This window comes from Hipposideros armiger, unplaced genomic scaffold (assembly GCF_001890085.2).
Source record: "Hipposideros armiger isolate ML-2016 unplaced genomic scaffold, ASM189008v1 scaffold_165, whole genome shotgun sequence".
In the NCBI taxonomy this organism is placed as follows: domain Eukaryota; kingdom Metazoa; phylum Chordata; class Mammalia; order Chiroptera; family Hipposideridae; genus Hipposideros; species Hipposideros armiger.
The window spans coordinates 1,923,086-1,936,901 of record NW_017731515.1 but is presented as its reverse complement, the minus strand read 5'-3'; the positions used below and the strand labels follow the sequence as shown (position 1 = coordinate 1,936,901).

At 35.4% G+C, this 13,816-nt stretch overlaps 1 protein-coding gene across 1 annotated transcript; it reads left to right on the top strand.

Moving 5' to 3' along the window:
* Nucleotides 1-6,677: 6,677 nt before the first annotated feature.
* LOC109387660 (beta-defensin 130-like) lies at nt 6,678-12,150 on the top strand. Its single transcript, XM_019651735.1, has 2 exons — nt 6,678-6,735; nt 11,969-12,150. The coding sequence occupies exons 1-2, from the start codon at nt 6,678-6,680 to the stop codon at nt 12,148-12,150; spliced, it is 240 nt and encodes a 79-aa protein (XP_019507280.1).
* Nucleotides 12,151-13,816: the final 1,666 nt, after the last annotated feature.

Here is a 13,816-nt window from a genome sequence, read left to right as displayed (position 1 = left end):
TATAAGTCAATTTTGGTTGAATTGAGATCTTGGCTATAATCAGTCTTCTGTGCCATGGGTGCTGTCTGCCTCCCCATTCATTTAGGTCTTCATTTCCTCCCCTTAATGTTTTGTAGTTCTAGGTATACAAATCTTGCGAATATACTGTTAGATTTCTCCCTCATTCTTTCATGTTTTCTGACACTACTGTAAATTGTGGAGAATTTTTTAAAATTTTAATAGTTCATTGCTTACATACATGAATAAAATTGACTTACATTCCATTTACTGCAAACTTACTAAGCTCATTTATTATTTCAGTAGTTCATTGGTGTGCTTTGAGATTTTCTACATAGAAAATCACATCATCACCTGTGAATAAAGGCAGTTTCTTCCTTTGTTTCCAATCTGTATGAATGTTCATTTTTCTTACTCTACTGTGTAAGACCTCCAATACAGGAATGAGCACAGAAATTCTAGTCTTTTCCTTACATAAGGAGATCACTTAGTTTTTCACCATTAAGTACGGTGTTGCTTAAAATTTTTGCTGCGATGTTCGTCTATAGTTGGATGAGATTTCCCTGCCACTGACTGCAGCGTTTGACTACCTCTTAAGCTCAGTGTTCCAGAAAAGAAGCTTAGGAAAGCAGATGTATCTTTTTCTGTATTTTTGTGTTTTTCAAGAATGAATAACAATAGGAAACTTTTATACTTTAAAGTGATCATTTATTTTATAAAATGAAGCACCTTAACTGTATTTACTTAAAAATATGAATACTGTAATTATTTTCTGAGGATTTTTGGCACATTTTGGAGACCAAACTTAAAATCAATTAACACAGTGAAAAGGTTAAGGCTTTTCATAGGTATTGTTAATAGGGTAAGAAAATCCTATTTATTTACTAGTTTGCTGAGGTTTTAATCATAAATGACTGCTGATGTCAACTGTTTTTGCTATATGTATGGAGATGATCAAATGTTTTCTCTACTTTGAATCTGAATTGTATTGATTAGCTTTTGGACATTATAACAACCTTGTATTCCTAGAAAATGCCCTATTTGTTTATGATATATTATTCTTTTTATACATTGATGGATTAAACTCGCTAAAATTTAAATAATACTGTGTTCATGAGTGATATTATATTTTTCATTTGCTTTTTTGCAAAGTCTTTGCCAATCGGTGTACAATTGGCAAAAAAAAATCATTGGTAACTTTTCCCTCCTCTTCCAACTTTTGGGAGTTTTGCAAAATTGGTATTATTTATTCTTTAAAAGCTTGAAAGAATTCACTTATCAGTGACATCATTTGGTCTTGAAATTTGTTTGTTTAAATGCTTAAAATTGTATATTACATTTCTTTCATAAATATAAGACTATTTACGTTATATATAATCTCTTGAGTAAGTTTTGGTTGTTTAGGTATTTCAAAAAATTTGTCTATTTTAAATAAGTTACATTCATTGGCATAAAATGTTTAGGAATGTTATTGAAGTTAAGTTGTATCAGTTTAAAGAAAAGTACTAGACTTTTAATATATTTCATGTAAGCCTCATGATAACCATAAACCTGTAGGGAAAAACCTGTACTTTTATAAATTAAAACATGATATAGATATCAAAGCATACTGATACTAAAAGACATCAAATCATAAAAGACAGCAAGATAATAAGCAAGGAACAATGGACCTACAAAACAGTCAGAAAACTAACAAAGTGGCCATAGTAAGTCCTTACTTATCAATAATTATTTTTAATATAAATGGATTAAATTCTGCAATCAAAATATATAGAATGGCTGAATGAATTTAAAAAACAAGATCCAACAATGTGCTGCCTACAGGAGACTCACTTTAGCTTTAAAGACACACGTAGACTTTGTAGTGAATGGATGGAAAAAGATATTTCAAGCAAATGGTAACCAAGATAAACAAGGGTGGCTATTTTTTATATCAAACAAAACAGACTTTAAACTAAAAGTGGTAAAAAGAGAGAAAAAAGTCATTATATAATAACAATGGGATCAATCCATCAAAAAATATAAAAGTTGTTTCTATTTAAGTACTCAACATCAGAGCACCTATATAAAGCAAAAAATAACAGAACTAACAGAAATAATAAACAGCAATGCAACAATAGTTTTGGTCTTACATGCCTCACACTTAACAATGGATAGAGTGAGGTTCTCTCTCATCCAGACAGAGAACCAATATGAAAACGGCATATGTATAGAAAGAACATTCTACCTGACAATAGCAGAATACATATTCTTCTCAAGTACACATGAAATATTTTATAGTATAGACCATATTTTAAGCCACAGAAAAATGTCTTAGCAATGTAAGACGATTATAATCATACAAGTATCTTCTTTGATTTGTATGAAAGCACAAATCAACAACAGAAGGAAAACTGGAAAACTCATGAATACATAAAAATTAAACAATACTCTCCTCAAAAGACTGGATCAAAGAAGAAATTAGAGGAAACTTTTTAAAATCTTGGGAGAAACAAAATGGAAACACTATCAAACTTACAAGATGCAGCAAAAGCAGATCTAAAAAGGAAGTTCATAGCAATAAATTAATAAATATATTATGGAACAAGAAATAAATAAACAACTTAATTTCATGACTCAAGAAACTAGAAAAAGACAAACAACCTAAGCCCAGTGTTAGCAGAGGAAGGAATTAATAAAAATTAGGACATAATGAACAAAATAAATAACAGGAAAACAAAAGATTAATAAAACTAAGAGTTGTTCTTTGAAAAGATAAAATTCACAAAACTTTAGCTAGACTAAACAAAAAACAAAGACAGAAGGCCTATCAACAAAACTATAAATGAAAGAAGAGACCTTACAACTGGGAACACAGAAATACAAAGGATCATAAAAGGCTACTATGACAACTAAATTCCCAAAAAACTGAACCTAGAAGAAATGGATAAATTCTTAGAAACATAAAAATTACCAAGAATAAATCAGGAATAAATAAAAAATCTTAACAGACCAATTTCTAGTAAGCATATTGAATCAGTAATCAAAAATCTCCCAATGAAGTACATCTATAACCAGATGGCTTCACTGGTGAATTTTGCCAAACATTTAAAGAAGAATGAATGATAATCCTTCCCAAACTCTTCCAAAAAACATTGAAGAGGAGAGGATACTCCCAAACTCATTTTATGAGGTCAGCATTACCCGGATACCAAAGTCAGAAAAAGATACTAGCAAATTGAAGTCAGAAGCACATTAAAAGGACCATTCATCATGTTCACATGGCATTTATCCCTGGGATATAAAAATGGTTCATAACATGCAAATCAATAAATGTGATATATCAAATTAATAGAATGAAATATAAAAATCATATGATCATCTCAATAGATGCATAATAAGCATTTGTCAAAATTTAACATCCATTCATGATAAAAAACAAAACAAAACAAAAAAACTCTCAACAAATTAGATATATAAGGGAAGTACCTCAGCATTATAAAGGCCATATATGGGATAAACCCATAGCCAACATCGTACACAATGGTGAAAGGTTGCAATCTTTCTATTATAAGATCAGGAGCAGGACAAGTACAGGAAGTACTTTACCACTCCTATTCAACATAGTACTGGAAGTCCTAGCCACAGCAATCAGGCAGGAAAAAGAAATAAAAGGCATTCAGAATTAGAAAGGAACAAGTAAAAGTGTTTCTATTATAGATGACATGATTTTATGTATAGAAAATCCTAACGACTCCACCAAAAACTGTTAAAGCTGGTCAACAAATTCAGCAAAGTTGGAGGACACAAAATCAACATGCAAAAATCAGTAGCATTTCTATACACAAAGGATTATTTGAAAACAAAATTGTAAAAATGATTCTATTTACAATAGCATCAAAACTAGAAAATAATATAATATTTTTGGCATAAAAATAAGACACAGAGACAAATGGAAGAGAATAGAGTGTCCAAGAATAAATCTCCACCTTTACAGGTAACTAATATTTGAAAAGGGAACCAAGACACATGATAGGCAAATGATTGTCTCTTCAACAAATGGTGTTGAAAAAAACTGGATAACCACATACAGAACATTAAAATCGGACCCCTACCTTACAACACTTAAAAATTAATTTGAAATGGATTAAAGACTTAGACAGAAAACTCCTAAAAGAAAACGGGGGAAAAACTCCTTGACATTTGTTTTGACAATGATTTTTTTTTTGGATATGACACCAAAAACAAAAGTAACAAAAGCAGAAAATAACAAGTGGGACTTCATCAAATTACATAGCTCGGCACAGCAAAAGAAATAATCAACAAAATGAAAAACAACCTATAGAATGGGAGAAAATATTTTCAAACCCTACAAGTATATCACATAAGGGGTTAATATGTATAAATGCACAAATATGTAAAGAACACATACAATTTAATAACAACAACAAAACACAAACAAACAAATAATCTAACTAAAAAACTAGCAGAGGAACTAAACAGAGACATTTTTCCAAAGAAGATATACAAATGGCCAACAGGTACATAAAAAGATTCTCAACATCATTAAATGATCAAGAAATGCAAATTAAAATCACCATGAGATATCACCTTACATCTGTTACAATGGCTGTCATCAAGAGGACACAAGATAACAAGTGTTGGCAAGAATGTGGAAAAAAAGAACCCCAGTGTGCTGTTGGTGGAATGTACAATGGCTTAGCCACTACAGAAAACAGTATGTAAGTTCCTCAAAAATTAAAAATAGAGCTAGCACATAATCTAGCAATTCCACTTCTGGATATATCCAAAGGAAAGGAAAATAAGAATTTGAAGAGAAATCTGCACTCCCATGTTTATTGTAGCAATATTCACAACAGCCAAGATATGGAAACAACCTAAGTGCCTGTCAATGGATGAAAGATAAAGAATATGTGATATATATTCTTTATATTATACTTTTTGGCACATATATATATGGTGCCAAAAAAATGTATACAAGTGGACACTTTGCTCAACGTTGCTTAAGCAGTAGTTCATCATAATCAGAAGTGTCTGGACACTGATGGTAACCACTTTGAGCACTTCTTGTAATTGCAGAAGTCAAATGTGACTTGTATCCATCTTTTGTTATTGGTATATATCGAGTATTACAATTTTAATACAGTTTTCCTTTCTTAAAATGTGTATACAATTTTAATACAAATTTCCTTTCTTAAAATTTGGAGATAAATATATATATATAATTCAGCCATGAGAAAAAATGAAATTCTGCCATTTGCAACAACATGGATGGACCTTCATGGCATTATGCTAAGTGAGATAAGTCAGATAGAGAAAGTCAAATATTATACAACATCACTTATATTTTGAATTTTAAAAAGCCAAACTCACAAAAACAGAGAGTGGAATGTTGGTTAGTAGGGGCTGAGGGGTAGGGCAATTGGGGAGATGATGTTTACGGGTACAAACTTGCAATTTGTAAATAATTTCTGGATATCTAAGGCACAGCATAGTGATTATAGTCAATAATGCTGTATTATGTACTACAAAGTTGCTAAGAGACTAGATCTTAATTGTTTCCACCACAAAAAAGAAATAATAATTATGTGACTCGATAGAGGTGTCAGCTAACTCTACAGTGGTAATTGTATTGCAATATACAAATGTATCAAATCAACCAGTTCAACACTTTAAACTTACGCATGATATATGTCAATTATATCACAATTGTTAAAAAATAAATAAACACGTTAGTACCAAACATGAAAATGAAGAAAAGTCATCAAGATAAAAGACATAAAAGTATATAAATTTTTTCTTAAAAAAACTGATTATCATATATGAAAGTTTATAAGTGAAAAATATAAATGAATTTACTTAAATGTGCCATTAAGCCATTGATCAGTAAGTAAATTAGTGTTGGATGAATTGGTTTTAGGTCAATTGATTCTTGGCCAAAGGCATTTCTTAAGCTTTCGATACTTTATTTCTATTTGTTGAGGTAGATTGAGAGGATAGGGAGTCTCTTTAAGCTATAGACATATAATATTTTCACAACAAATAGCTATTGAAGAAATAGTGTGCTCTTTATCTCTGATATTTTAACTCTCCTGATCTCATTACCCTTGTCATGTGGAAAGTTACACTAAGGATTGATAACAGCTAATTTTAAAAAAAAGTTAGTTTTCAATGTGAACTAAGTGTATTTACCTTTCAGATGCTATTAAGAACATCGTACACATGTGGCACTAATCTCTCTTTTAAGAAATAATTTTAAAATACAGATTCATTTTTTAAAAATGGTCCTTGGGCAATTCTTTTATCCCTATTGTGGAAAAGAGTGTATTGTCAAAGAGTTCCTTTGCAAATTAGAGGACTCTTGGTAATAAGGACTTCACTCTCGCAGGAGTCTGCACCTTGACTCCTCTCAAAAGATGATTGGTCAAAAGTACTGACCTCTGGGGAATGTGAGAGTCCATGGAAAAAGTGGAAGGTTGGTCATCTAGTTTCCTATGATTAGGTTAATTTGTCACCAAATTTAGAAACTCCAGGGTTTGGAAACATTCCAACGGAAGCTGTTTTATTTTCTTATTTGTTAAGGTTCACTGACCAAAAGGAACCTTAGTGCCGCAGAAGTAAATAAAAGGCTCTGTGTTCCACTACCCCTGATTACTCACATCTCTACTGGGCATTCAACAATGAGACTCCATTCCCTTCTTTCTGTTCTCCTCTTCTTTGTGATTATAATACCAAAAGGTAAGACGGTGAATAATTATAGAGGTAGTTTTCTTAGGAGGCCTCCTGGGATGCTCAATTATACTGTGGCATCTGAACTCAGACATTAATTCACAGCCTTTAAAAATTCAGAATTCCAACATGGCCATCTCCCTTAGAATTAATGAGGACAATATTGCAAAGCAGGACAAAGATTTCTATCAATAGAAAACAAGATCCAAGAGCTCTGTGATTAGAAAATAGGGCCCAAGTAGAGAGAGAGGTGAAGAAGGTTTGACATGTGACTTATGGATTAGCATACAAATCAAATAGCTTTTACCAGGGCCCCAATCACCCAAAAGGAGATTGAAAATGGCCAACTATTGGTTTAGACTTCGTTAATAAATGGATGATGTGGAGTTTACAGGCAAGGAATATTTGTGAAGGGTACAAGTTAGGTGTAGAAGACAGAGCTCAACAAAAAAGGATAGCACCAAGTTATTAAAAAAAAATAGCAAAAGGGAGCAGGGGAATTTGGCAAAACCATAAGCAGAGGAATAACACTTCAATGGCAAATTTTAAGCAAAAGACAAAAATATGAAAGAAGCATTTTAAGAATTTGAGTTACATCTTTAGGACCCATGATTCGTAAGTTTGAATATTAACATGAAGAATCAAAGAAAAAAGGAAATGTGTTCACTTTCAGGCTGGTTCATCCAGATTTTTGTAAGAACTGGCAACGTTCTCCTCTCCATTGTTAGTAGCAGGACATTCAGATCCCTCAAAATAACGTCTGTGGTCATTGAGCATAGATAGATACAGTCTGGATAACTCTCTTCCTTGGTTCATCTCTAAGATTATTTTAAATACAATCAAAGATACTCATTTGTTTGATCTTTGCCTAATCCATGGGTATCTTGGGAGCTACCAGACATATGGTTGTCTCTTCCTGAAGAAGTTTATGTAATTCTCATTTGGTTCTTAATTCTGTCAGAAGAAGACACAGCTGTGGGGATACACACTTACAGTGACTTCTAATGCAAAATTATATGATGTTAATGATTTAAAATTAGAAGGCAATTTAATGTTTAATTCTTTAATTTTACAGATAAGAAAATTCTTGTCCACATAAAGAATATGATTTTATTAAGGTCACATAGGTAGTGGCAACACTGCAGCTAGAACAAAATGTTTCCATCAATCTACAGGTGTGGGTATGCCTATAAAATGTTAACCCCAATTTCTGTCAGTATTTTTGCATCAAAATTTCCTAATTAGGTATTGAGGAACCCAAGGAGATTTTCAAGTTTCCTCTTTTGGAAGAAACAATGTTTTTGAAACATCTTACTTCACTTTGCTCCAAATTACTTTCCTCCAGTGTTTAAGGTAAACGTGTTGAACCAGCTTACTGTTCTGACATTATTATGGACTATGTATGCCAGTCTTTAGATTTTCTTAATCTGTGTTCCATAATATCAGATAAATGGCTATCAATTTTTAGATAGCTGAAAGAATTTGCCCCAAGATAATTATGTCAGCATGGCTGAGGAGCAAATTTTTTTTTGCTCATGCCTGCCCTCCATCACCTAGGCTAAATTCAACTCCACATAAATGACTGTCTCATAGCTCATGCTATGAGTCTGGTCTTTTTTTTAAAAAAGTATTAAGGATGGACAGATCTCCTGGAAGTAAAGGTCTGGCTAAAACCCACCATTATGTGGGAAAAGGGATATGGCAATAGTTGAGTCTTTAAGGTATGAAGAAAACTGAGAAAAGGTTGTTCTACAGCAAAGGCCAGAAACAACTGCTGGGAAAACAGCATTCTAGGAAATCTAGGCCTATGATTTAGAGAAGCTAATACAATAATGACAAGGCTAGATACCCACAATAGAATAGTACACACAAGAACAGGGACCAATCATCAAAAACAGGCTGAAGCCAAGAGGTTTTAGAAGAAATAAGATAGATAATGTGTGTGGGGTCCAAGAGTACTTAGCTGCATTCAACAGGAATAAATATTTATTGAGCACCTGTTATTTAACAAAGACTATGTTAGATACCCAGGATACAACAGAAAACAAAAGAAAATGGCTTCCCACAGTATTGAAGACAGATGTTGAGTCAAATGATTACAAAAATAATATATAATTATAAATTTTAATAAGTACAATGAAGAGGAACAGAGGATTACAAGTGATCATTGTCTATTTGTGACATCAGAGAAGACTTCCTGAGGCATGCTTTTTCAGCTGAAAACTGAAAGATAAGTGTTAGTTAATGAATCCCTGGCAAGGAACACTCAACACTCCTGGCCAAGGAAGACGCCAATACCATGTCTCTGGTGCAGAAGTAAGCAGTGTGCTCAAGGAACTGTGAGAAGGCCCCTACATGACAGCGGTAGTTGAGATAAGAAAATGTGCCAAATTTTTTATGAAGTTATGCCAAAGTGTTAGTTGTATGGCACTAATAGTGCTAAGCTGGGCTGGGAGGGCATTGGAAAAACAAGGAGGGTAAGGCAATCACACTTTACTCTGTATATGCTAATAGCAAGTACGAGTCTCTAGATGACCCAGGGATTTGGGGTTTAGGCACACAAACAAGGATTACCTACAGGTTCTACACAGCCTACAAGCCTGACAGGTTTTCTTGACAGACCTTTCCCTTTGTTTTGTTACTTCCACTATTCTTCCTTCAGAGTCTCTCTTCCTGGCTCTACCATAAAAAGGATTTCAAGTTTACAGTAGCTTCTTTCTTTTTTAATCCTAATTTAAAACATGAGATAGTCATGTTTTGAGGTAAACACATGGAATTTCTCAGTCTGAGAAACAACCAGCAATTGTGTGAACATAGATAATTGGGTATAAATAACAATCATGAGGAATTAGGAAATCAAAATCCCTAACCTTCCAATCCAGTAATTTCTGTGACCTAAAGGTAAATAAGCCTGCTCTAACTCTATGTGGATTCTCTAAGTCATAATCATGTTTGGACTTGAAAATGTGCACTGTCCCAACTCTCTACTATTCTTTGTGCCTCCATCATTAATTTGATGAGACCCCTTCTATATTCTCCCAAAGTAGGCTCTTTCTCTAGGCACCAAGATCCAGAGTCCACTACAGTAGGATCCCAAAGTAGAAGACAAAATCATCAAAGGTGATGAGGAGAGTGTATCATTGAAGGTGTAAAGGACTCAGAATTCACAGGCAGAAAGCATCAGGGCCAAGGATAACAGACATGGAACTGGTAGCCCTATGAATCTCGGGGACATTATGCTAAGTGAACTAAGCCAGTCAAGAGACAAATACTGCAGGATTCCACTTAGATGAGGTATCTAAAATAGTCAAATAGTCAAACTCATAGAAACATACGAAGGTTTAACAATAAGTTCATAAGCTTCTTGCAACAATGTTACTAACTTTATTTGATATCACAGGGTTTATTCATAATGAATTTGTACCAACTGGACAAACAGGTAACCAAGTTTACTATTTGGAAGTGCTGAAAAGGCTGAGTGAAAAAGTTGGATGACCCGAACTTTTCACCGTCAATTCATGGCCCTTGCATCACGACAATGCACCAGCTCACACGGCACTGTCTGTGAGGGAGTTTTTAGCCAGAAAACAAATACAGTTAAACCTTGGATTGTGAGTAACTTGGTTTGTGAGTGTTCTTCAAGACGAGCAAACATTTCTAATACATTTTAACATGGTAAATAAGCGATGTCTTGCAGTATGAGTAGTTTGTTTCCAGAATGAATTATGCTCATAAACCAAGGTATTACTGTAACTGTATTGGAACACCCCTCCCCCCCACACTCACCTGGTCTGGCTCCCAATGACTTCTTTTGTTACCCGAAGATTAAGGAAATATTGAAAGGAAGACATTTTGATGACATTTAGGACATTAAGGGTAACATGACGACAGCTCTGATGGCCATTCCAGAAAGAGAGTTCCAAAATTGCTTTGAAGGGTGGACTAGGCACTGGCATTGGTGCACAGCTTCCCAAGGGGAGTGCTTCAAAGGTGACCATAGTGATTTTCAGCAATGAAGTATGTAACACTTTTTCTAGGATGAGTTCATGAATTTAATTATCCAACCTCATAGAGTAGGACAGTGGTTGCCAGGAGCTGGAGGGATAAACTGACGGGGTGTTGCTGTGCAAAGGGTCTAAAGTTTCAGTTACACAAGATGAATCAGTTCTAGAGGTGTGCTGTACAACACGGTGTCTATAGGTAACAATACTGTATTGTGCACTTAAAATGTAAGAGGGTAGATCTCATGTTTAGTGTGCTTACTGCAGTAAGAAAAAGAAACAGTGAAGAACTGGAGGTTATATGGGGTTGATAGCAGAGCTAGCCTCCCCACAAATAGGACAAGAATCCTTCAGAGGCATACTTTTCAAGTCATGACATCCCCTCCCTCCAGGACAGTCAAGATCTGCCCTTGTTTGTCTCTCCCAAATCAGTTATGCCAGGAAGATAATAAAAGGAGTACATTACAGGACAGTAAAGACAAAATGAGATACAGGTGCATTAATTGGGTGGTTCAGAATCTAACTTCTGTTAATGAACATGAAGGGAGTGACTCTGTTATGTAACACCCACTGTGATCCACAGGGGAGAGAATAGACCCTATATTTGTGCTGGAAAGGCTAGAGGAAGGACATTAAGACTAAAGGAAAGTGCTGTATTGGAGCACACCCTTAGTTATGTGCTTCTCAGCAGTCAAATGAATTAAGAAGACATATGGATATATTTAAGAAAAATATTTTGTAGCTCAGAGAGAAATTCTCTCTATGTACCTACATATAAGGAACATTGAACAATGAAGGAAGTGTGTCTCTTGCATAGACCTGAAATGCAGAAATTAGGTAAGGTGGAATCTGAAGGATTCACTGACTTGCTGTAAAAAGGGACGAGAATACGTGCCATGACAATTTCATAGATGGGAACTTTCACAACCCTGACATCAAGGTCTTTTCCCTAGTCATGGTGACAAAAACAAATTGCCCTACACATTTCAAAATGTGCTTCCCAGGAGGAGGACAACTCTCTAAAACTTCTAGAACTCAGCCTGGCCTCTCCAAGATGTGTATAGTCCCATACTCAGTCCCCTCAGACAAAAAGGCACTTCTTGTGCCTAAGTGTCTGCTCTTTTCATATAGGTAATGTCATCTCATCCATCCCAAAGCCATCCTCCTGTAAATGTATTGCTTTATTTACATTACCAGTAATTTGATGGTGACTTATTGATGTCGAATTTCTTTCTGTGCAGCAAGGACTGGCCTTATCCCGGGGAAAAAACAATGTGTTCTTTTGAAAGGAGTGTGCAAATTCGGAGGCTGCACCTCCACAGAAGATACCATTGGTACATGTAATGACGAAAAAAAATGCTGTAGGAGGTGGTGGATATTGTATCCCTATCCAACGCCGGTTCCCAAATCAAAATCTCCTTAGATGGAAGCAAACCATAAGCCGTTCGAACTCCAGAACCCATGGATACATGTTGCAGTCTCCTGCTTAACCCAACTTGCGATTCCTCCCTTGACTGGAAATAAATGTCTGAATTTTTCCTGGACTGAACCGTGAGAAATTTCTTCTTGATGTACATGCAAGCCTCTTAAGAACTATAAAACTAAACAAAATAGTAGCAGAACCTCATACCCAAAAGATGTTTTGCTTTTTTTTGAAAGATTTTTTTAATTGGGGAATTGGGGGATGAGAACAGTGCTGGGGAATTGGGGGAAGGGAAACAGACAAGTTGCTGTCCTTTTGTTCTTTAGTCTAGTTGTGGAGGACGTTGCTTCACTGGCCCAAGTTGGCACCATCATTGCGCTCTTCCCGGGCAAGGCAGATCAGTCGCCGGCTTCTGGACAGTTGCTCATGGCAGCTGCTGGCTGCTCTTGCTGGCTGCTGGCTACATACGGTAACCCATGGCAACCCACTGCAGCAGGGGCTGCAGGCGACAGCGCCGGTGACTTTCAGCAGCCCAGCTCCAGGTTGAGCTGTTGTTCAGCATCTTAGCTGTAGAGGGCAGTGTCACTGGCCCGCATATGTGGGACCCGAACCGGGGCCCTCTGGCGTCCCAAGCCAGCTCTTAACCACCGCGCCACTTGGCCAGCCCCAAAAGATGTTTATACAAAATAAAACTTTTTTGATAAAAAGATAAAGATAAAAATTTTAAATATGTAAAATAATAAGGGTATGAAATAGCAGTAGGTGATGTTTGATTATGTGACATGGAATATCAACCTTCCTTATCTGATTCTGAACAAATATCATTTGATTACTAGGAGAGAGGCCTCCTTGGGAGATGTGGATTAAGGTCTGTGAAGCACGTGGTCTTCCCAACACCACACCTGAGAATGGGGCACATTCCACACCCAGTCATGCCAGCACTGACCTCAAGCTGATGGCACCCCGGCTTCATCCTGGCTTTGGAGGCATAGAATAGAACTCTCTGTAAGTAGGTTCACTGGTAGGAGAAGCTAGAGAGCTGGCAGTTCTTTCCAAATCCACTTTCTGGCTGGAATAATTTCCAACAAGATAATAATCTGGATCATTTCTACTTTATGGCAAAGAAAATTAAAACCCAAGAAAGAGACTCTGAATGTTATATGGCAATGAGTTCCACAAAGATGGAAAGAATCTTTTGAATAAAGTCTCAATCAAAATTCAAGGGTTTTTTGTTTCCTTAATCAAAAAGCCTATGTTCATTCAGCAGAAGGTGGGTTATTCCACCTTCTAATATTCTTTAGGGATACTAAGAATATCCCTATCCCTAATATTTAGGAATATTAAGAATATTCTAATATTCTTAATATTCTATTATCTTTGCGGATAACAGTTGTCCACAAGACAACAGATTTCTAGAGTACAAGGGCCACCTTTATCCATTCCTCTATGTTCAGTGTATCACACAGTCTCATAACACTGTTGTTTATGAACACAGGTTCTTAAGTCAGTCATATTTAAGTTAAAGTTGTAGTTTTTTTGCTTACCAGTCATATGACTTTGAACTATTTCCTTAACCTTCATTTGCCTGAGAATTCTCCTTCAATAAATGAGTGAGATAAATGAACTGTAGTGATAGGGAGATCCATTCCAGTTTATCCAAGCCTAC

Bases quoted from the DNA above. Each gene is read 5' to 3' on its own strand.
- LOC109387660 (XM_019651735.1), top strand. From the start codon at position 6,678: ATGAGACTCCATTCCCTTCTTTCTGTTCTCCTCTTCTTTGTGATTATA. The intron at 6,736-11,968 runs GTAAGACGGTGA...CTTTCTGTGCAG, and splicing joins TGTGATTATAATACCAAAAG to CAAGGACTGGCCTTATCCCG.